Source organism: Clarias gariepinus, chromosome 9 (assembly GCF_024256425.1).
Source record: "Clarias gariepinus isolate MV-2021 ecotype Netherlands chromosome 9, CGAR_prim_01v2, whole genome shotgun sequence".
NCBI classification, from domain to species: Eukaryota; Metazoa; Chordata; class Actinopteri; order Siluriformes; family Clariidae; genus Clarias; species Clarias gariepinus.
Window position 1 is genome coordinate 18,654,619 of NC_071108.1, and position 25,283 is coordinate 18,679,901.

General features: G+C 36.8%; 2 protein-coding genes across 3 annotated transcripts; both read left to right on the forward strand.

Moving 5' to 3' along the window:
• The first annotated feature begins 150 nt into the window (after positions 1-150).
• Positions 151-15,237, forward strand: spinb (spindlin b). Of its 2 annotated transcripts, none has more exons than XM_053503292.1 (5): positions 151-312; positions 4,957-5,046; positions 5,162-5,421; positions 6,852-7,085; positions 14,678-15,237. In XM_053503292.1, the coding sequence occupies exons 2-5, from the start codon at positions 4,994-4,996 to the stop codon at positions 14,863-14,865; spliced, it is 735 nt and encodes a 244-aa protein (XP_053359267.1). In that variant the 5' UTR covers positions 151-312; positions 4,957-4,993; the 3' UTR covers positions 14,866-15,237. The 2 variants fall into 2 exon arrangements, with proteins under 2 accessions (XP_053359267.1, XP_053359265.1); XM_053503290.1 differs by having other exon boundaries at positions 4,977-5,046.
• Positions 15,238-17,588: 2,351 nt separating this feature from the next.
• Positions 17,589-23,003, forward strand: csgalnact1b (chondroitin sulfate N-acetylgalactosaminyltransferase 1b). Its single transcript, XM_053503284.1, has 7 exons — positions 17,589-18,248; positions 18,980-19,196; positions 19,327-19,425; positions 19,497-19,675; positions 19,795-19,883; positions 22,176-22,257; positions 22,566-23,003. Exons 1-7 carry the CDS (start codon positions 17,648-17,650, stop codon positions 22,844-22,846), a joined length of 1,548 nt encoding a protein of 515 aa, XP_053359259.1. The 5' UTR covers positions 17,589-17,647; the 3' UTR covers positions 22,847-23,003.
• Positions 23,004-25,283: the final 2,280 nt, after the last annotated feature.

Consider the following 25,283-nt stretch of genomic DNA (forward strand, 5'->3'; position numbering starts at 1 on the left):
CACCTGTCTTATCGCCAGAGTCAGTTTTCATTACTGTACTGTTATTTATTAGACATGTTTATGGCTATCTGACCCACGTTGAAAAACAAAACAAAACACAACACCCTGGTCTTGACCGTTTTGAACAGGTCCAGTCATTTAAACGCGCATGCGCATTCTCCTACCCTACGAAGACGTGTTTTCTGAGTTTTTGTACGCGCCAGCTACTTTGTTTGCGTAAAATGCAATAATTAATTAAAAATGGAAAAACAACTAGAACTGTAGGTTGGACGCCAAAGCTTAAGAAAGCTGGTTACTTTCTGCGCACCACGTGTAAGTAAAGTCTCATTTACCATTCATTTGTGCACTCAGGCAACATCAAGCAGGCGTAGGAGTTTGTTTGTTGTGCACGCGCACAGTTCGTGTAAAGTTTTCTTGTGAAACATCGTCATATACCAGACTACATGTGTCTGTATCACATCGTATGGTTTGGTGATACAGACACATGTGGTCTGGTCTAAGGAACACCACAGCGCAAACAATGTTTAGCAACCACAGACTAGCTGCACAGAGCATTGTGATGATTGTTGAGAAGGGAAAGTTTAAGACGCAGGGACAGGGTTGTTGAGACAACATTAATAATATGAGAAACGCTTATACTACAGCATAAAACTACATAAAACTACAGCTACTACAACTACATAATGTTTAAATAAATATATATATATATATATATATATATATATATATATATATATATAATTATAATGTATGTGTATGTATATAATCATAATGGCCGGTTTACTACATTGTAGAGGCATCTTACAGGACACTGTGTTATACAACTGGGGTTGTACTGCAGAATGAGAGTTCTGTACTTCAGTATAGGGTATATAAGAACCTTAAATGGCTTTTTAAAAAAGGTTTTTTAAAATAATAAATAATTTTATTATTATTATTTTTTTGGCAATACAGAATCTCAAACTGAGCCCATTACTGTCATACCTCAGATGGTACTGCACTACAACATTCTTTAAAGGGCGCTTTATCTCTTGCTTCTTGCCTGTGGGTTTACTTTTCAGTAAGAGTGTCCTGCACAGTTTGATTTTCTTTCTTTGCTTCAAAACAGCTGATTAAAGTAACCTCTTAATTGCTGTTTAATTTAAAGTGTTGATGAATTACAAACTGTGCTCGTCATAGGCCCTCCAAGGCTGGATCTGAATGCTAATGAATATTGATGTACTTTACAGAGTACCAAATAATTAAAAAAAAAATGATATAAATTAGTAGCAACACGAAGAGAACGTTTACTGAAAATTTTTTTTTTTTTTTTTTTAGAATTTTCAAAAAGTATGAAATGGTCTGATGGAGATATGCATGCTTATAAAAAAAAGAAAAAAAATTACTCCCCTTTTACAATGGAAAAGCTGTTAAAATGTGCATGGTTAGGTTGGATGGCGGGTTGTTTAACCTTTTGTCTTGTTTGAAAAGAATTTATGTTCCATTATTTTCTATGCGATGTTTCTATTCCATTTCTTCCTTGTCAGAATTTCTATTGTGATTGGCTTCCTGGGAAATTTTAGGGAAACATCTGATTAAGCCTTTAATTAAGTATTAAACTCGGAAATGGCGAAGGCAGGTCTAACATTTATTGTATTCATGGTCAGCACTTCTAAAAGCAAAAGTATTCGTGCTGTGAGTGTTTCTCGGCTACACTTTTTGTACTACAGATGATGGGGCTGATGGTGCTGTGCTGTAAAATGTTTTGCACATCAGGAGTAGTTGTCTATTAGAAGTTGTTTAAAATGTAACTCTAAGGGTACTTTCATTAAATTTCAGCAATAATACAAATCAGCACAATTCGACATCCCCGGATTTTTGCGCACTAAACACAAGAGAGGGGAGATACAAACAAATATCGAACTAACTGGATTTAAACAATAGCTTATCCAGGTTTAATTTTTGCAGCTTTTCTTATTTAGCTGATTTTATATCTGATATCTGGATTTTAGTGTCGCCTAGACATTTGACTGGCTGAACCTGCATTACATTAATGCATATGCCATATTGGCCCTGGGGAGACAAAAAAGGACAGCAAATTCAGATTAATCAAATTTAAAATATAGCTACAGTTTTTCTGGAGGAAAAAGCATTACAACATTTATATTTCTCAAACAATTTCAGTAAGCCATTTTTACATATGAGATACTTTTGCAGCAAAAGTTTTTGTGTACATTTTTATAATTTGCAACTCGATAATTAAGCAATAACCACTACTAGTTGCTCAAGAGAGAAAGTGTGTATCAACGTTAGGCGTATGTAACAAACCCAAAGAGGAAATGTAAACCAAAGGACTGCCCGCTAATTCCTGTTCCTCATGACTGTCAAGTCTGGTCATTAAACACAGTGTGTTGTTGTGACTGTTGTTTTTTCAGCCTCACGATATTCTGTCTAAAAACAAATAGTATATACATTTTAATAGACACACAAGGAGCAATTATGTAATTGAGTCAACTTTGTTATACTAAAAATAGAGCAGGTTTCTTGGCCGAAGCAGGGACTTTCTTTTAATGTCTGTACTGTAAATTCCGGTTTTCTTCTGTAGGACTATAATTTAAGGCATACACTAATAATTTTTAAACTTTTCTTTAATGAAAAATAAGTTGAATTTTAATAATAAGACATAGTGACATAGTTGTAGTTTTAATAATAAGCACAGTGGCATAGTAGTTAGACTGTGGCTTCGCATCTCCAGGGTTGCGAGTTCAAGCTTGACCTTCAGGTCTGTGTGTGTGAAGTTTGTCCCTGTGCTTGGTGGGTTTCCTCTGGATACTCTGGTTTCCTCCCACAGTATAAAGAGAGGCACATTAAGCTAATTGGCCTGTAGTGAGTGAGAGTGTACGTGTTTGTGCCCTGCAATGGACTGCCATACTGACATTTATTACAACAGCACTCCCTCTTGTGGTGCTTAATTATACCCGTGTCTGTAAGCTTGTGTGTATATTATTGGACCAAATGTTAAAAGGTATTGAAAAATTTAGAACAGTAAAGTACCGGTGCGTAAATGGTGCCTGAACTGATACTTAAAAACAGAGCCACAAAAAATGCTGGATAACATTAAAGAATGGCTTTTATTTAAAAAAAAATCAAGTAAACAATTCCGTTTATTTTAAATAAGTATTTATAAAAATGAGTAGTTACAAAACACAACTAATTTACATACTACCTAACCCAATAATTACCTATCTGCCATAATTTAACACCAGTAACAAAAGTAGTTGGAATTCTTTGTATACCACAAACCAGCTTAAAATTTTACTCAGAGAACAGCTGTCTGCATTAGCCAAGGCCGGAACAGTCCCCAGTCACCACAGGCATCCCAAGCAGACTACATGGGACATCCAAACGACGACAACCAGAAGTGGGGCACTAGGACGAATCAGCGACATGTCTAGCTCAGACATGACAGAGAGAGAGAGAGAGAGAGGAAGGGAGGTTGAGAAAAAGAGATAGAGAGAAGTGGAGAGAGCAGAAGAGAAGGAGAGATAACAGTTGGGTGTGGTCACAGTCACGTAATGTATAAGGTGAATGTATGTTTAGTGCAAGCAGGGACACCGGCAGGACTTACAATGAAAGCGTAACTAAAAGTGAGAGCAAGAAGGAAACAGACATAAGGGCTCCCTGGGATGTAAAGCAACCAATCACCTGAGTGATTAATGTGGAGAAGTGGAGAAGTTGGCATCTAAACATACCAGTTCACGGTAATACTGGTAGTCTGATTCCGCAGATCTGCTCCTATTTACAAAAATGCTTGGCTAAATAAATAGGTTTTTAGCCTAGACTAACACTGAGCCCCGAACATTAATTGGAGTTAATTTTTACATTAACAATAAATTTCATAAATTTGGGGCTTTGTAAAAAAAAACTCTGCCCCCTGCTGTACTTTTCATGATACGTGGTACTGACAAGCAGTCTGCATCCTTTGATCAAAGTAGGTGCGGCTGGGAGTCAACGCAGTGTGGATAAGATAGGGGTAAGGTAGGTTCTGGAGATGAAAGAATGCTATCATGGTAATATCTACATGTGATTCAAAGGTAAGATTGGAATCTATAGCAACACACAGTCTTTTACTGTTGCACTTGGAACAAAAAGGCCATCCAAAGTTGAGGTGTGATGAAAATGCTTGCTTCTAGCTGCATGTGGCCCTATGACTAGAACTTCTGTCATCAGGATATTTGCCTTACCTGGAAAAAAACACACCTCTCCTGACTTTGCTAGGGTTGGTCTCACTGGGCCCCTGATTTTAACTTCATTTTGTGTGTCCTCAAATATTTCATCACGTTTAAATTGTTCCCCTTTACACGCAATTGTTGAAAGACATTTTTTGCAGTGTCAAAATCCATTGTTGTAAAATACAGCCATAGAATGTTGTAGGTATGTCTAAGCTTTAGGCAGATTTTAAGCGTGTTTAGCTTAGTAACCTAACCTACTGTAACCATCAGAGCAAGTGTTATTACTGCATGCACACGGATGCTCTCATTCCCCGAGTTGTGCTTTTAAGTCAGAATGTGAAAACAACATAGATACTTGTATTACTACAAAGGTTATTTGGATTTATATTATTGTAGATTTCCTGCTTGTGTTGACCTGAATTTTCTCAGTTGGGAAATAATTTTTCATGTGTGGTGGCACCGAAATCTGCGCTCTGATTCAGTTCTAGTACATATCAGTTATATAGGTACCGGTGCCATATTGGTACCAGGTTTCGGTACCCAACCCTAGTTCTCACACAACTTTATGTAGTAGTAACTGAGTTCACCTTGCCATCATCCGGAAAGAAAAAAAATAATAAGTTGACGATTAGTATCATTTTTCAAAAAATGGCCAACATTTCACAGATTTTGCCAGGGTAAACTTATGAATAGAAGTGTGTCTGTGTGTATGCATACACTGATCTGCTTGCCTAATATTGTGTAGGTCCTTCTTGTGCTGAACAGCTCTTACTCATCAAAGCATGGACTCCAGAAGATTCCTAAAGGTGTGCTGTGGTAAAAAAGGTTCACGCAAGTAAGTAGTTGTCAAGGTTTATGAAAGCATTCCAGTGGAACAAAGAAAAGAAATAGCATGACACATTATTTTAATGTATTTGCTAAAACAAATTTGTTTTTCTTTGCTTTACTAGATATAGGCACAAGCTTCATGTGCGGTTAAGCAGGTCAATAATTCCACCTGTACAAAACATTGTTGGATGCAGGATAAAGCACAAGTGGAAGGAGGATTCTTGCAGTCCGATATCTTATTGGACTGGGACAGTGCTAGACCAAATTCCAATAAATCCTTCCCTCTACCTTATCAAGTATGATGGCTTCGATTGTGTATATTGCCTGGAGATTCTCAGAGATGAGCGGGTTCATGCTGTTGAGATCTTGCCTGACAAAATTGGTTTGTATTTGTGGCACACTCATTTAGGTCAATTAAAATGGTAGCAAGAGCATCAAGGTTCAAATGAAATACTTTAAGACATTTCGGACTCGCATTGCCCTACAAACTGTGCAGTTGAATGTCCATACTACTATAACATAAACTGTCATTAAAGAGAGAGAGCTTGTTTCTGCTGTGGGAAACAGCTATACTTTTCAATATCCTATTATGCTTTAAAATGAAGCACTTTTTTTTACTTATTATTGAATGGTACATTTTGTACATATTACCCATTACACTGGCCAGCCAAAAAAAGTTACCATCTGGAGTTCCTTTCGCTGGATAATTACTGCAGTGATTAATGTGGTTCAGCTGGCAACAAGTTATTTAACCCTAACTGATGCAACGAGTAGCTTCTCATTTCTTGAACAATCATTGCATAAGACATATTCTGTGGTTGTGGCAAAGATGTTACTCTGTTTCAGAAGGGTCAAATTATTGTCCTTCACCAAGAAAAAAAACAAGATTACTGAAACTGCTGAAATTGGGTTAAGAACTGTCAAAAACATTATTAAAACTAGAAGGGTAGTGTTGAATCATCATCATCTCCCCAGAAGGAATGTGGTTGGTGGGGAAAAAAAATAAAAAAGAATGATCATGATAGGAGATCACCTAAAGTTTTAAAAGTACAAAGGTTTACATATCATAAAAACAACAGTATAACTTACAGCTTGGTTTAATAGTGAAGGTAAGAGAATTTCCACATACAGAGCGAAGAGAACTCAAAAGCATAAAACACAACCTAAATAAAACCACTTATAAGTCTAATTGGGGGAAAAAATGCTTCATTTTGCTTGGGAGCATAAATAATGGACTGTGAAGCATTGGACAAAGAGTCCAGAATTGCACTGTTCCAGAGATAGACCCATTATGCCTACCATAGTCTGTCGGCAGTGTTATGATCTGAGGTTGCTTCAGTTGGTCAGGTCTAGGTCCCGCAATGTGCCTAAAAAATGAGGTCAGATGATGACCTGAATATAGTGAATGACAAGTTTTTTTTTATCGATACAAGATCTTGGAGAGAAATTAATATAACTTTGGATAAAAATAAATGCTGACATTGCATAATCATAGTTGCATAGTTTCAAAAATCTTCTCAATTTTTTTCTTTTCTTTATGCAGGACAATAGTTGACCTATCTGAAGCAGAGTAATGTCTTTGCTATAACAACAGGATATATCTTCTGACTGTAAACTGTGGAAGCATAGCCTGGATGCTTACATTGTATATCATACTCATTTGGCATATACAGTATATATATATATATATATATATATATATAATTTTTTTTTTTGCATTGGCCACCCATATTTTACCTTCTTTTACATGCTTATTAAAAAAAAAAAAGATCTTGCTCCCATTATTAACAGCGATGTTTTCCTGTATTCTAGCTCCATATCGAATAAGTGATGCTCGTCTAGCTGAGAGAATGTTGGGTCGAGCTGTGGAGCACCAGTTTGAGACGGACGATGGAACAAAGAATGGCTGGAAAGGGTTGGTGCTTGCCAGATCTCCCATCATGCCCACATGGTTTTTCATTACTTATGAGAAAGACCCTGTTCTTTACATGTATCAACTTCTTGAGGACTATAAAGAAGGGGACCTTAAAATACTCCCAGACTCAGGTTAGTAATTGTTGCTCTGTGATACTCATGTAAAAAACAATAATGACTTGGAAAAGATTAAGTTAGATCAACTTTGTAATTAAAGTTAATCAACAACATGCATCATCATCCCCATTCACACAGCCTGTTTAGGGTGTGACTGTTGTGTTTTCATTACGCCTCACTGGTATGTTTCAAATGTATTAAAACAGGAGTGGCTCCAATGCTCTGCATTTCTTAGTAATTTGATTGCACAGTACATCTGATGGGCAAAGAGCAGGGAAATGTTCTGGATGGAAAGGATGGAGGGCAAAGGGGAAATTAGGGAGAGGAAAGTGCCAGTGGCTCTCACTAACGGAAGGAAAAGGGAGGGAAAAAAGGGAGGAATTTGGAATCAGGGTCTGTATGTGTTGGGCTTGGGCTGTAAAACTTTGTTATGCAACATGAGACATACTTCCTTAAAGGCAATGAAAAAAATAGTTCAGTAGTATGTGCAATAGTTTCACTTGAATTCATTAGATGGAAACTGTTTGGTAAGCAAATAATGGATGTGGTTTGGTTGTGTGTGTGTGCACACTGGCCCATAAACAATCTATCATTATCTCTGGAACATGCAAACAGGCAACATGAAACTGGTGTATTTTATTTATTTATTTATTTTTTTAAGTTGCACCATTAAAAAAAAAAACCCTTCTGCACTCCTGTAGTTGATCCACATTAGACAAACTACCTTACTGTAAATTTGATTTGTCTGGGCAAGACAAGACTGCTGTAGTCACACTATTCTTTACTATTGGCCTGAAATCCTTAATTCCAACACCTGGCCACCGTCCACAAAATACGATGTGAATTATACGGCTTTCCATTGAATTAAATTTTATTTATATAGCGCTTTTAACAATGTCATTGTCGCAAAGCAGCTTTACAGAATCAAAAAAAATTATGGAAATGAGTGAAAAGTGTGAGGAAATACGTACACGTCAAAATGATTATCTCGGTGAGCAAGCCAACAATATGATTAACAGGGATGAGTCTTAAATTCTTATTGGTACTATGTTGCCTACAGGTGAGGCGAATAAACCATGTTCTCTGTACATTTGCGTTTCAAAAACGAATGAACCGAAGCAAAAAGATTTTTACAACAATGAAAGAACGTCTTGTAGTCTAATGAGTTCAGATTAACTTTATTTCAGAGTGATGGGAAGGGTGAAAAGGGAAGCGCAAAAAGCGATGGGGGCAGTGTCATAATCTGGGGTTAATTCATTTTGACAGGTCTTGAGAAAGATATGAGATTTGGCCATGTGTTAGAGGCCAGTTAAGTTTGGCTAAGGCATTCATAAAACAACGGACAATTCTGTAGACGAAGTGTGTTTAGGATGACATGAGTGTAATTTGACTGACTGGTTATGATTTATCATTTAAACTAAATGTTATGCCTTGTCATGCAATCGGTTCTACTGCTTTTTCAAAGTATTTTTTCTTTAATCTCTGATGATGATTTAATGATATGATATAAGTATTTATTTTTTCAAAGAACACAGACAATAGGTAGATGTACTTTTTAAGAATAGTCTACCACACCTCCCCACTTCTCCACTTCCTGCACTGGCTTCCTGTAGCTGCCCGCATCAAATTCAAAACACTGATACTTGCTTACAAAGTTAAAAATGGCCCAGCACCCACTTAGCACTAATCACACTACACCACGTTCCCTCAGATCCTCCTGCTCGACTTTTCCCACCATCCCTCAGAGATCAAGGAGGACCTGCATCTAGAGTGCTTTCTGTTATGGCACTAAGGTGGTAGAACGAACTTCCTCTAAATGTCCGTACAGCCAAACCACTGGCATCTTTAAGCGACGACTAAAGACCTATCTGTTCCTTTGGTTTGATCCGTCTCCCCCACAAACAAAAAAAACCTTTTCAGAAGTGTTCAACTGATGGTTGTTATAGATTGTAACCTAGTAACCAGTGTAAAAACAAGTATACAATGACGGGAACTTCAAAGCACTTTTGTAAGCTACTTTAGATAGGAGTGTTTACTACTGAGAAGTGCAAAATTAATATACTAAAAACATAAAGAAAATTCCAAAAAGAAAACCAAAAACTGGATAAAAAATGTACCAAATTTCTAAATGTAAGTGTCTAGCTTTTGTGGACAAACCTGCACTACGGATCAATGATAATATACGCTTTTTTAATCAATTAATTTGTCTAATTAGTGACTGTGGGTTGCTGTGAGTCAGGTATTTATTTCCCGCTCTCCTAAAATAAACTTTTGTTTTAAAGTGAAATTAAAATCATGCGTACGCACATGCACCTTGTTGCTGACCTTTGAGCCCTGCATGTTCATTCCCTTGTTCTCTGTCTCTTACTGTTGTGCTGTTCACTTTTTTTTTAAGCTCACAGCAACACACACACTAATTAGCAGTATTCTCCTCAGGTGTGTGTCATTTTCTCACTTACCTCAGACCATATTCACACATAGCTGGATGGGTATTTTTTAAAAACAGATTTTTCTCTGCCTTTTGGCATTTCATCCACATGCAAATGCAGTTTTGGTCGTTGAAAACAGAGATTTTGAAAAACTGGTAAAATAGGTGTTGTGTGGACAGGAGAAACAGAGATTTTGGCCTTCTGTAACGTCACCTTATATGCCGATGATGTCATTGTTCATGTGCTAATCTCCTTGATTTCACACTAGCTTTGTTTATGAGGATATTTTGTGCAATGATGGACTTAAGTACATTAAACTAGTGACGGTGTTAATATTGCTTACTGGACTTTTTACATGCGTGTACATACACGTGCAGTTACTCGTGCATGACGTTACCGAACAGGAGGTGCCTGAATGTACTCTGTAGCTCACTCCTACTACATACAAAACTCAGAAGACACAGACCCCGCAGACAGTGATGGTGGTTGTAAGGATTTCTTGAATTTTGGTAGACCTCTTTTTGTCTACTCAGTGCTCAGCTTGTATTCTGTCTGTCCCGCCTGGGTTTAGGGAACCCCTCAATGATACACCCAAGTCAGTGCTCAGTGAGGCGTTCAAAGTTGATTGTGGGAGACAGGAATATATATACGCACACACACAAAGAACCAAAGAAAAGGTGGATGCAGGAGTGTTTACATCCGGTCTGGAATATTTTTTACTACAGCCGAAAAACATTGGGCTAGCTGTGTCTGCCCTTCCACAGGAACACTGAAGAAGGCAGAGCAAAGGTCAATAACATAAAAATGCAAATAATGACAAGGTATAGAGGAAACAATAGACAGCACACTAGACAGGACAGGTGCAACAGGGATAATTATGTCATTTTTTTTTTTCTCAGATCTTGTGTAAGTCTCCACGTACCATCAGGTGTTATAAGAACTTGCACATGGTTTAACAGCACCCTGCTTGAGCAGTGAGCTTAAAATTTCATCTATTCCCGAGGCCTTGGCCTCAGAGAGTTGATATTGTTTGATGTACACAGGTTGCGAGTGTTTTAATTTAGCTTTATAAAGAACACAGTGTACTTACCCCACCTCATCCTTATGTTCAGCCCACAGACTGCTTTGCACACATTTAAGGGCAGCAGGAAGAGAGCTATTTTGTGAAGAAAGGAAACAATTACTTACACGCATATTTGTGAGGTTGGAGAAAGGAACTGAATCAGGCACTACAACAGTGAGTTTTGCACCAGAAAAAGTCATGGACATGTGTAGTCTGCTTATTAAATCACGACCTAGCAGATTAAAAAGACAATCAGGCATACAGACAAAACGGTGAGAGAAATTAATTCCCTTATCTAAAGGACATGATACAGTTACCTGAGGAGTGAAATCATTTCGTTGAGCAACCCCTTTAATTCCCACAGAGCTTATACTTTTATTCGTGAGCGGCATCTCATAATCATGATCCAAAGACGACATTGTAGCTCCTGTATCCACCAAGAAAGAGAATACAGAACCATCTAGACAAAATTTTATAAAGGGCAACTCATTAACCTGAGATCACTCGAAAGTACAAAGTAAAATCGCAGGGCTGGAACTCTGCTGGCATCCCTATGCATCATATGCTCCTACCTGCATCCCTGAAGGATTAGGAGAAAACACCTCATTAGCATGATGCCACTGACCATCATTCAATTGAGTATACACATTTTGTCCACTACGTTTCTCATCTCGGGCCTTTGTGCGACATTTAAAAGCCCAATGACCTTATTTATGACAGTAATAACAATTACCAGACCTACAGGGTGTGCTCTGACCCTGCAGATCTCCTCTACCTCTTTATCCTTCACTCTCCACAAACAAACATGCCACTTGTTTGTTTTCTAAAATACCATCTCCTTCCAGTGTTCTAACACGCTTGCCTAATTTTTAATAGACATGTAGAACGATCTGTCAATTGAAACTTCAAATTTTCATGATTTCTGGTCGACAATTATACAAGAAGGTGGTAAAGAGAAGTGGGTTAGGGTTTTCTTCAGACAGGGGCATACCACCCAAAACGGTCTAGGGCTCTTGAAACCTCTCGAGAAACTTGAATGTAGTCTCACTCTTTTCTTGTCTACAATTAGTTACCTGTGACCGATCCTAACTAGCATGTTGACATGCGAGAAGATAAGTAGTTAGCTCATCTTTTAAGAGTTTCATAGCCTCATTAGATTCATACACTCATTTCTGTTTCACCCAAATGAGGATGGGTTCCCTGTTGAGTCTGGTTCCTCTCAAGGTTTCTTCCTATTACCATCTCAGGGAGTTTTTCCTTGCCACTGTCGCCCTCGGCTTGCTCACCAGGGACAAACTGACCATTTTGATTCATACAAATTCACATTTCATACAAACTTAAATAATTCTTTTGACTGTGTAAAGCTGCTTTGCGACAATGAAAATTGCTAAAAGCGCTATACAAATAAAATTGAATTGAATTAGAATTACCTCAAAGAAAGTCATATTCCTTCTTTTTCCGTCGTCCTCCTTCAGCTATGTCATAAATTTTTACACTACAGCCAATTTGTCTGTTTTAAAGTCTAAGCATTTTACTGTTTTTTTATCAAATCAGCCTCATCGTACCCATCTCCCAAAACCGATTTTAAAATAAAGTGATGATCCGCACCCACGAGCTGACAGTGCCTAGAAGCCTTTATCAGCATATCAACAAAATGCAAAGGTTTGTTGGGAGAAGTGAACATCTTAATAATGTCCTTCAGCGTGCTTACAGATGGTGGAAGAATTTTTGGACCCTTTGGTCCCATAGAGAAAACAAACGCAGTGTTTTCTTGTCGAGGTTTGGGGTGACCCCTCTCATCCGGACCTTAATCATCCGAGTTATCATCTTCACCATCAGTATCCTCGGGATCATCCGAAAGAGGGCTGTCGGGAGTTCATCCCGACACCACCTTGGGAGTCTTTTCCTTTCCTTAGGCACACCCTTTCGGCAAAGATGAGCACAGTTTTGTGGGTACGGGGAAGACTGGCACAGATGAGCAGCTTACAAAAGGATTAGTGGGATTCAAATTAGGATAGATTTTCTCAATAATTTGTTGGTTAGATGCTATTACTATTTCAGCATGATATAGAGGAGGGATCGGAAAGGTTGAGAGAACGGGCGGCTTGAATTTAGATTCGAGTGTGACCTTTGGACTCTTTTTCTTCTGTATTTTAGTCTAAGTATTTAGATAAGTATTTATCCCAAATAGCTTTCATTTCTACCCATTTTATAAACATGAATTAACCCGTGACAGAAAGAACCAATATCTTTAACAAACAACACACAATACAACAAAAAGGACAACAAAAGAGCTCAACAAAGACAACAACAAAGAGCAGGCAACAGAATACAGCTTCCACACTACGCTTCAGTTCAAGGAACCTTTCAGAAGCGAGCGTGCGCTAAACAGGCGTAAAAGCCCCAAGACAATCCTCCCCCGTACTGTATATGATCCAGATACCAAAAACCAGTGAGCGTGCTTGCTCTATCCTTATAAAGAGAAAAAAAAGCAGCACTCTCCTGATTAGAGGTATCCCGGACAGAGCCCCCAAATTGTAAGGATTTCTTGAATTTTGGTAGCTATTCAGTGCTCAGCCTGTATTCTGTCTGTTCAGCCTGGATCCAGAGAACCCCTCAATGATACACACAAGTCAGTGCTCAGTGAGACGTTCAAAGTTTATTGTGGGAGACAGGAGCACACACACAAAGAACCAAAGAAAAGGTGGATGCAGGAGTGTTTACATCCGGTCTGGAAAGTTTTTTAAAAGATAAGGTGAAGAAGAACATAAATTTAGGAGTAGCTCTGCATTTACGAGCGTTCAACAGTTTTACGACCTTTAACATAAACTACTATAGAATGTGTGTATTGAAAGTGCAGCTCATGTCGTGAGAAAAGAAAGAAAAACACTCTGTTCTCACGCACACAGAATATCATGAAACACACTTCAAATCAAATATTTCCTACAGTGGTTTTGGACGAGACCCAGTCGGACATGGCAGAACCAATAATGATGTTTTGTCTAGGCTTCTAATTGGCCCCCTGTTAATTAGGGATGCTCCTGATAGCACTTAACAAGGCGTTTTGCAGTTTCATGTGGATATCACATTTCAGAGATATTTTTACTTTGCCATCCTTTGGGCATCACTTCGCTCGGCTACACGCCTTCACCACAGACTTATATTCCGTTTTCTTAACGCTCCAACAAATAATTTTTTCCATTATTAATAATGGTGAAATATTATTTTATTATAAATAATTAATTTGCCTTAACCTGTCATAGTGTCCTCCCAAAACAGTTTCTACAGCTAAAGTTTTGATGTGTGGTTTCTTGCATGGTTCTTTATTGGGTCCAATTTTGTTTGGTATACGTTTCCAATTGGACAGATAAAACTTTCTGCCCTAGTTACATAGTGTTATTTCGCAATTGATTATGCCTAAAGTTAATTGAAAAATACCTATTTTTATCTCCAAACATGACCTGGGTAATACCATATTGAAATATGTCTATTTTATAGATCATTCCAGATAGCTGATTGGACACTTGTGCAGGTGGGAAGCTAGAACTTATAGCTTATAGCTTATAACTTATATTATTAGAATTTACCTTTGTAGAAGCTTACACGAAGCTTAAAGAACTTTTCAAGAACCTTTTATCCATGTGTTTAAACTTATTTTTCGTATTTTGTTTGGATTAATCCAAATCTAAGTTTGGCCAATAATGCTAAACTCAGGGCTATTTTGACTAAAAAATTAACTTGGAAATGAACTCATCTATCTTAACTTATTGTTATTCACTTGTCTTAATGAGATGGTAAAAATACACAGCAGCCAGAAGCAAAGAGAATCATTCAAATTGTCACACTTATTTTGATCTTGTTACACTGTATTTTAATTCAGTATGGGGTCCAGTTTAAAAGTTGAATGATTACTTTTAGACCATTCCATAGACACTCTCCAGATTATATTAAAGATCTTCCGTAAAGATCATGGCAAGTATTAACATTTTCAACTGCACTTCAGGCCAGCCTTTGCTCCCTGTGAGAATCAATGAGGCTTGGACTGTCTCTGTTTCATTTATCTCTTATTGCATCTCAATGCATGTATACCTTTAATATTTTTTTCCATTTTACAGAAGACCTTACTGAAGTAAAAGAGTCTGGTGAAGTTTTTGATAGTTTGGTTGGAAAGCAAGTGGAGTATGCAAATGAGAATGGCACACAGAGGACTGGTACAGTAATTCATCAAGTTCAGGCAAAACCATCTGTATACTTTATTAAATTTGATGACGACTATCACATCTATGTTTATGACATGGTTTGAGCTCTTGCTTTTTAATGCTGTTTCTGTGAACATTTTGCATATAGAATTATTGTTGGTTAATGTTTAACTGTCTCTAGTTGTTGCTGTCGTGAGGCTGCTGTTAAGGTCATGGTCATTTTCTTATGAATTGTATGTGGCTGGTGTCTTGCTTGGTCCCTTGGGCACATGCAGCCAACAGCAACTTGACTAGTTATTGTTTATTTGTTAGTTTTTCATCTGTTTAAAGGATGCAAGGTTTTTTTTTTGTCTTTACACTAATTGTATTGTGGCTTTTGAACAAGACATAAAGCAACCATATGTACTGAATTGTTTTCTATGAAAGAAATAAAAAATCTATTCTGGCATGTGGCATATTTATATTTATTATGAATGTTTTAAAATCATATGCTGAGGGGGGAAAAATATGAAATCAAGATGAAAATCGATGGTCACGCACCATTAAACAAAACCCAGCTACTTGATTTTGTCTTATCAGGAGTGACATAAAGTCACCCAACAGCAATGTGGATAGCTGGTGAATGCCAAGGTGCATTTATACAGTATGTCATGCAATTAGATATTGTGCAAATCAGGGTTATTCCACCAAATATTTGTTGCTGAATTCTTCCTATGATTTCTTTGTGTTGTGTTTAAGTGAGTATGAACTCATTGTTTTTGCATTACTTGCATTTATTCGGAAAGTTTCCATTTTCTGTAAATAAATGCAACAAATAACTATTTTATTTGGAATTTATGAGAATTATTCTTTTTAGTAGTTTGTAGTTCAAAAAAAATGTTCCTTTTAGTCAAAGAAATCCTTAACTTCTACTGTCTTTGACTGTATCGTATTTGGGTAGTTTGATAGAAATGTGTTAACTAGGCTGGAAGTACATTTGTAGATTTGATGTTTGTACTGTGATGTATGATGTAGATAATGTCTTTTCATATTATAGCTTTTTTTTAACATTTGCAATCTAAACATGTATTTGAAAGACTAAACTACAAATTCCTTTAGTGTTGTAGTGCATGTGCTAAACAACTCTGCTTTCATAGTTTTTGAGGGGGAGGAGTTTGTTGTAGAAGGCAGAACAGAGGAGGCACTCAGTAGCATTGGGGCCTTTAAGGTACCTCACAGCAAATTAGGGCTCAAATGCAAACTTTCCAATAAGTAGTCTTTCCAGGTGACCTTAATATCAGTGCGAAGTTAGTCAAGTTAATAGACATCTATATGGATTAAGTGGCGCTAATCAAGAGAGCATTGAAAAACACACCAAGGTAAGTACATGACGCAAATGCCCTAATAATACTTGTGAATCGTTGATCGTTCTATCTATGAAATATCTATATATTGTGTATATGATGTGTGTAGACTCTACCCAGAGATCAGAGCCCAAATTTCTAAAGAGAAGAATGTAAAAGAAGAGTGTTAAAGAGTGAAGCGTAAAGAAAAATAGAATGTATAACAATTGACAACGTAGAAACCACAGGATATAAATTGCAAGAAGTGCGTGACATTTATGAAAAGTTATTTTAAGTCCCAGGTCTTTAGACTTGCTATTCTGATTGCTAAACTGATTTTGCTATAGGTTCATATTGCATAAACATTATAGCATACAACTGTATACAAACTGTCCTGTAATATTTATAAATCTCAATTTTCATACTATTGTAATATTATTGTACTATACTTTTTTCTGTTTTTGTTTTTATGACATTTTTGAAAAGCAATCTTAAACAAAGGGTACCTTTGAGCACCCTGATCCTTTCATATACAAAAACAGGACAATACTCATAATTCCTCATGACCACTCTGTGTGGTAATATTACCTATTTAAGCATAATTAAAAAATAAACATACACATCTCAAACACAAATTCTCCTTTATTAGCAGGGTACAGGGTGATTTATATGAATAGGTTGGTTATATTGGTACCGAATACTGAGGATTCAGGATTACCCTAAAACGTGCCAGTGCTCAAATTTGTCTAGCTCCTAGAATCTTTTTCTTGCTGTTTTTAAACTAGTAAAAAACATAAATTATACTTTGAAAAATTACAATAATTTTTCTTGCTGGCAAAATTATTTACTATATGTGATATACACAGATCAGACATCACACTCTCACCACCAGGTAAATTGAATGACATTATCAATTATATATTAGTAAACAGGTGACAGGATCATGGGTGCCCAAGGCTTATTTATAGATGTGGGAACAAATTGCCAAAAAAGTTGCTGTCTATGATTGAAAAGTCTCATGGCACTCATTTACACTCAGTTATTCCAGCATCTTTGGAATGTTAAACACCAAAGCACACCTTTAAAGGCATCATGTCTCAAGGGGTCTGATGTGCTTTGATGGCACAAAGGGCACCTAAAACCTAGATGAGTTTAATGTTAGTTATAATTTTATGTCTGATCAATGTAGTTTTAATATTCTGTCTCTTATAATCATATTAATGCAATAATAATCATTAATTGAAGTGGTAAAAGATTTATATTGCTTTTAGGTAATTACAGCATTATACAAACTATTAAAATTTTTAATCATTTGTTTTATATAGATGGATGTGGATGTTATGGATGGATTCTCTTGGTGATGACTAAATCAACTTGAAGAAACAGGGAGACTTGAAGATACTAAACAATATATGTTTCAGTACAGAAATTCATTTTAAAACTGTGATAATGAATGAGAAAAAGCTAAATATGACACATTAAATAACCCTGACATCCAACAAAAAGCAAGCATTTTATTACCCCACGTGTAACTCCTAACATAACCTGATTAAAAAGTCCAGCCATGCTAAAGAGATGGTTTGGGACTATCATGGCCCGGACAAGACTTCTGATTATGGTTGCATTTTGCTTGACACTATTTTTGTATAACCCAAATTGCAGAACCCATAAAAATCTAAACCATCATATGTTGTTTAAAGAGACCATGGATGATATGAAAAATCAAGCTTTACTACAAGAACATGAGCAGCAATTTCAATACTATGCTGCTAGCCTAAGAAAGCAGATCATCCATTTGAAGTCTGCTCTCAGAGGGAAAAAACAGAAATCTTTGCAACAGGCTGCTGCAATGCAAACAGTGGAGCTGGAGGAATCACACACGAGTAACTCAGAACTTGAGTTGTTCCTTCATAAGCAACTGCATCGTATGAAAAGTCGGGTAGGTTTGGATATACCAAATGAGTATGCTGCAGTGCCATTTGAAAGCTTTACACTTCACAATATATATCACCTTGACACCGGGATCATGAGGCATCCTGTGTGGAAAACTATTCGAAGAGATGTGGCTGGAGCGATAGAAGCAGCTCTACATATCCTTAATGGTCCTAAAGATAAGGATAACCCTCAGTATCGTAAGATCTACTCACCACGTGATTTTTTTGAGGGTGAGATTTTCTTTGATTGCAACACTTAAATAATTTCTTGCTCTTTTGTTGTTTGTTGTTTTTTTAAGGAAATGTGCAGATCCCATTTTATATCAGCACAGATTTTTCAGATTGAAGGCCAGTTTATTTGCATAGGTCATTTGTTAATGTTAATTCAAAGCACAACTTCAAGTAAAACATACACACTACAGTCGTGCTCATTTTCAACTGGTCCAACACAGTGCTTAACTATTTCACTGGTTTAGTACGTTTATCTTATCAGACCATAATAACTATGGTGGAAATCACCATTCAATAGGGGCAGCCAAGAAAACTTCTGGAAATTGAGTGGTTAGAAAAAGTGGAAAATTTTCCATAATACTATTATTAACAAAGGGTTTTCATGGTTTTGACCTAATGCATGTCTTTGGACTGTGGGAGGAAGCCGGAGTACCTGGAAGGAACCGACAATGAGGAGAACATGCAAACTCCATACACAGACCCGAGGCCGGAATTAAACCCTCAACACTAGAGGTGCAAGGCCACAATGCTAACTTAATTGCTAGTCAAATGGGGGGGGGGGGAAATCAACTGACAGTTACAAAAGTCAAATAAGTCCAGGGCTACTACTCAAAAGTACTTAAATTAAGATTAGCACAGACATGTGTTTGATCTTTTTCACAGTTCCATGATTAAAGGCATGCTATTCCCTGCTTTGTTTTTGATGATGTTTGCATTTTGCACTCCACTAGGAATTTTTCTTTCTGAAAGAGATAAAGGATCTCTATATGATCTCATATTCAGAGACAATACGTCTCTGGACTTCAGGAGGCTGGAGCTCTTTCGGCCATTTGCACCTCTGCAAGATGTGACGGATGAAGTAATCGACACATCCAGGATGCTAATAAACATAATTGTGCCATTGGCCACAAGGGTGAACGCATTTCAACAATTCATGAGCCATTTTGGGTAGGACTCAGTATTCGATAATTCAATATTCCATACTATAATACAAAATGTTTGTAGGCCTTATTGCAAAACTACATGCTATACATAGCTGTGTGTCTGTATGTGTGTGTTTATCCTCCATTTCTCACAGGGAAGTTTGCGTTCAGGATGAAAGGATTCATCTTACTGTAGTGAATTTTGGAACAGAGCAGATGAATGAAGTAAAAAGAATTATAGAAACTGCTGCAAGGTAGTACAAGTCAGTTTGATTAATTGTGTGTAAATGTAAGGCTAGAATATTTAATTATAAATGTCAAACAGGAGAATAAGATCAAGGAACTTCACTCTAATCAACCTAAATGAGAAGTTTTCCAGAGGACGAGCTTTGAACGTGGGAGCTCGAGCCTGGAAGAAGAGTAATGTCCTCCTACTTTTCTGTGATGTCGATGTCCATTTTACTGTTGATTTCCTAAACGCCTGCCGCATCAACTCCCAACCTGGTACGACCACTTCCCTAAAATGAAAGTCATTAAGATGTTTGGACTTCGATGTATAATTTTTTTGTATTTCAATGTATACATTAACAATGACTGTAGTCATCTCTTCTTTTATCTTTTAGGTAAACGAGTGTTCTATCCCATACCTTTTAGCCAGTACAACCCAAATGTAATTTATGGCGACCATATACCCCCTCTTGAAAAACAGCAGGTAAGAACTAAAACAGAATCACCCTCTAACCACCAGAACGCCTTGATGCATTACTGTGTACACTTATAATCAAAAGGAGCATAAGTACAAGTACTTGCCTAAAAATATACTTCACTACAAGTAAAAGTACAACTTAATTTTTTTTACTGAAGTTGAAGTACTAAGTACAGTACATTACAAGTACCACACAGAGGAACTGATTTTTCTGTACAATATATCTAAGTTACCAGGACTGCCTACTATTTTAAACACAAGTGAAGTTGTTTCTGTTGTTAAAATTAATGTGGAAGTCTAGTAATGTTAGACTAATGCAATATTTGACATTAATTAAATAAATGGCAGGTAGCATTGTTAGCGTCTTTCATTCATTTGGTAGAAATGTTTCAATATTAATTCAAATAGCTTTTTCAGTCTAAGGGAATTTGGTAAATTCCTCATATTTGTATCCTCGAGGGTCAAAAACCTGTCAGGCTCACCTGTCTGAAAAAGCGTGTTACATGAACAATGGGGAAGATGAGGGTAGGAGCTGTAATAGAACTGCAATAGAGAGAGAGAGAGAGAGATTAGGCAAGGTTGTTGAGGTGTAACTAACAGAGAGAGAGTAGGGCGAGTGCTTGGGTGTGGCTTTCCTGGTGGACCTGTGAAGAGGTCTTGATTTTCCCAGAGATGGATGAATGGGCAGCATGGAAAATAGGTCACAGGGTATGCCTTAAACCTACACCTCTATTGAAAGAAAGATTTCTCTCCATTTTGCATAACCTGAACCATCTATCCTCCCTGACCAAAATTTGTAAATTGTCATCTTCAAAAATCTGTCCTTTGTCCTTAAACTGCCGATGCTGGCCCTGAGGTGTTGCTCTTTTTGTGTTGGTACAGCCTCATATGTAATGTTTTTTTGTCTCTCCAGTGTCAAACTCTGGACATTCTTCATTGGACCGCATATATTATATTGCACATATATTATATAGTGAGCAGTAAAGAATTTAAAGTGTTTGGTTTGTGTGATTGTCAGGTAAAGCATATGTCTTTAAGAGTCTCTATTTAAAATGTATGGAGTATAATTACAGGCTTTTAATACAAAATGTAGCCAGTAGAAGAAGGCAAAAGTATCTTATATGGAAAATACTCGAGTAAGGTACAGATATGGAAAAGTAAAGGAGTAGTTCCTTGCCACTTCTGCTCATAATTACGAACACAGTCAGTGAGTGATGTAAGTAGTAGTGTAAGAAAAACACCTTTGGAACTCTGACCACAGGCAGACAGATTAAAAAAAAATTTTTTTTTTAGCTTTTTGTCTTTGAAATGTCATATAGCAGACTTTTTCCTGCTGAGTCAACTAATTGGATTATGCTAATTCTTAATATTGTGGATAGATTTGGGTTGCCCTTCATTGAGTCCTCATTCTACGTCCTGAATGTCAACAGATTTGTGGATACATGCTACTATGTTAGTTGAGTGGTTTTAACTCACAATAGAAAGAGATTTTGATTGTTGAGTTAAATGGTCCCATGACCCCTGCAGTCTGAGTGACTAGCAAGCTGAGTAGCAAATTAAATCAAATTAGGTGAATGCATTGCTTGTTTGTATTAGAACTCATTCCTTACAAGAGAAAAACCACAAACAATAAACATAAAAAGTTCAAGAAGAAGAAGAAAGGCCATTGCTAGGCCCTTGAGCAAGGCCCTTAACCCTAAATGGATTTCTTATGCTGTACATTTTATTGCTGTAAATGCATACTTGCTCTTAAACACTTACTTATTTGGGTGACAGATATGGTGAATATTTGGAGGGCAGTGTATACTAGGTAATGGCATGTTTAAGGAACCCAGATAGCTACAGTAGCTGGCTAGTGCTAATAAGAAATGCATTGTTTTCATAAGAAAATTAAATCCTTAGCTGGATGCTATGAACTTGTGTTTAAGCTGGAGTTGGATTGCTAAAGTGATAAATATAAATGTTTTTGATATGGTTTCAGATAAGTTTGTAAAGAAAGCAGTATAAACTGGGCATGTTACTGTAGGTAACTAGCAAATTAAATAGGCGTTGCAATGTTGGAGCTTCTCGGACCAGAATAACCCCCCAAATCAAGTTGGGTGGTATATAACAATAGCCTGTGTCTGATGATGAGGCCCAGATAACCACCAACAGTGCCAATCTGGAAACTTAGTGAACATGTGCATGGGAAGATGTACAGCAAGTGGAATTTATTATTTATTATTAACTACTGAGTCATGGATCACTTTGAAACTTTACAAAATTATTTTGTAATAGATTTTTTTTGTTTGTCTGCAGGTAATCAATAAAAGCACTGGATTTTGGAGAGATTTGGGCTTTGGGATAACTTGCCAGTATTTGTCAGATTTCATCAACATAGGTAATAATGATATTTTATCAAATGTTTAATTTCCTACAGTTCTCTATTTATGTAATAATTTTGGGAACAATGTGATTGAAACAATTTATTTCGAACCAAACTAACCAACGCATCAACCAGGTACAGTAAATTACAGGTACAGTACAGTGCATTATAAAAACAATGTAATACGTTGAGGTTCTTTTATAAACACCTTATAAAATAATTTAATATTATTTTATTAATATTAAATTAATATTATATTCGTTAAAGAACACATTCTAATACACTCAATAATATTTTCCTTCACCTTTTCTTTCATTTTAAAGGAGGTTTTGATGTGTCCAATAAATCCTGGGGAAAAGAAGATTTGCAATTATACAGAAAATACCTGCACAGTAATCTCATGGTGGTGCGTGCACCTTCACGAGGACTCTTCTATACATGGCATGAAACAATTTGTGCAGAAAATTTACCAACAGAATCTTTTTATGAGTGCATACAGACTAAGGCCATGAATGAGGCCTCTCACAGTAAGATGGGACACATGTTATTTCACCAGGAAATAGACAATCATCTACACAAATACAACCAAACAGAAACTTTATGATAGTGGGGAACATATTACTGTACATATACATTACATGAACAAAATATTTTATTTTGCTTTAATAATGCAAGTCTTGTTCTGTATTTATTTGCATGCAGCGATAAACTTTGAGGTTGAAGAAGTTAAGTACTGTATCCCACACAAAAAAATTATTAATATATAGATTATATATCTTTATGTATACTCAGCAAAAAAAGAAACATCCTCTGACTTTCAACTGTTTTTACTTTCAGTAAACTTAATGTGTAAATATTTGTATGAACACTAAAAGAGTCAACACCATAAGACATAAACTAAAAATGTTTCACAATGTGTCCCTGAATGAAGGGAGGCTTAAAATCAAAAGTACCAATCAGTATCTGGTGTGGCCACCAGCTGCTTGAAGTACAGCAGTGCATCTCCTCCTCATGGACTGCCTATTGCGAACAGTCTGAGCACTGATGGAGGGATTGTGTGTTCCTGGTGTGACTCGGGCAGTTGTTGTGGCCATCCTGTACCTGTCACGCAGGTGTGATATTCTTTCCGATCCTGTGCAGGTGTTGTCACACGTGGTCTTCCACTGCGAGGATGATCAGCTGTCCTTCCTGTCTCCCTGTAGCGCTGTCTTAGGCGTCTCACAGTGCAGACATGGCAATTTATTGCCCTAGCCACATCAGCAGTCCTCATGCCTCCCTGCAGCATGCCTAATGCACGTTCACGCAGATGAGCAGGGACCCTGGGCAACTTTCTTTGGGTGTTTTTCACAGTCGGTAGACAAGTCTCTTTAGTGTCCTGCGTTTTTAGAACTGTGACCTTAAATGCCTCTTTTCTGTAAGCTGTTGGAGAAAGAGATCGTGAAAAATAGGTAGTAGAACATTACATATGTGTGTATATTGAATCTTAAATAAATTAACATTTTTGGATATCACTATTGTGTCTATTTGCATTTTTTCTAAGATGAAGAAAAATGGAAAAATCTAACTGGATTAGCGCTTTTTGAATGATAAAAGTATTAGTGCAGATTGTGACTGTTACATCCTGTTTGTCATATTTATGGTAGCAATTTTCAACAAAACAATTTCTTACCCCTTTCTTTTTCTAAGTTACTGTAACTTCTTGCTTTTTCTTGCTTCAAATGTATAGTGTCTAAAACTGTTTATATATATCCATATATACATGCTCTATTTTCTTCAATTCAATTCAATTCAATTTTATTTGTATAGCGCTTTTAGCAATTTTCATTGCCGCAAAGCAGCTTTACACAGTCAAAAGAGTTATTTAAGTTTGTATGAAATGTGAATTTGTATGAATCAAAATGGTCAGTTTTTCCCTGGTGAGCAAGCCGAGGGCGACAGTGGCAAGGAAAAACTCCCTGAGATGGTAATAGGAAGAAACCTTGAGAGGAACCAGACTCAACAGGGAACCCATCCTCATTTGGGTGAAACAGAAAGCAGTAAATGATCTGCATTTATACAGTGTGTAGGGTGGGAGGCAGTTCAGCTATAATAGCTGATGTTAATTTTCTTCATTGTGTAGAATATAATATAAAGTATTAAATGCTCTGATTATCAGTTTACAATGTTTATATATATATATATATATATATATATATATATATATATATTAGTGAAATAGCACAGAACAGGTATACTTTACTTAACATTTACAGCATATTCTTAGCAAAGTGAATGTTATTGTACATGCACTTTTTTGCATTTTTTCAAATTTCCAATGGAAAACCATTTTAAACAAAGCTGATGGCATCAAAATATTTAATAATCTCCTTTGAACAGTTCATATTAAGATGTTTCTGATACTTATGCTCTGCAAAGCCTTCTTAACAGCTCTAATCTGAGGTGCTGTAAATTCATGTTTTTTTAGACCGATACTCCAAATCCAACTGAGCTTCTCCTCTGCAGTTTTGATCTTTCTTTCCTAGCAAGGTTTTTCATGAGAGCCAGGCTCATTACGGTGCTTGATGGGTTTTGCAAATGCATTTGACAATACTGTTCTCAAGAACTATTCCAGAAAAGCTGATCTTTATGTCTTAAAATAACAACTGACTGTTGTTGATACTTAATCTAATAGTGTGACCGTGAAGTGCTTTTTTATATATACATTTTCTTTTAAATGTAGCAAGGGCAGAACTCAAGAAAACATTTGACACGCCTGTGGCATACAATGTACGAAAGGCCTGCCGCCTGAGGCTAAAATCCACATCTTGTAATTTTTGTTCTTGAAGTTTGTTAGAGTACCATATTATTTTAAAAGCTAGTACTTGGGTCTATTTAGATGATGCCCTTTAAGAAACTTGTGACACGCAATCAGGAACACTGCCTGTTTCAGGAGTGCTGGTCGCTGTTCCTTATTCGCTCTGTGTAGTTTTCTAGTTCTGATTACGCAGACATACACTTTTATTTTGATATGTGGTCGTACTTCCTGGTCCTATCCTCCTGTA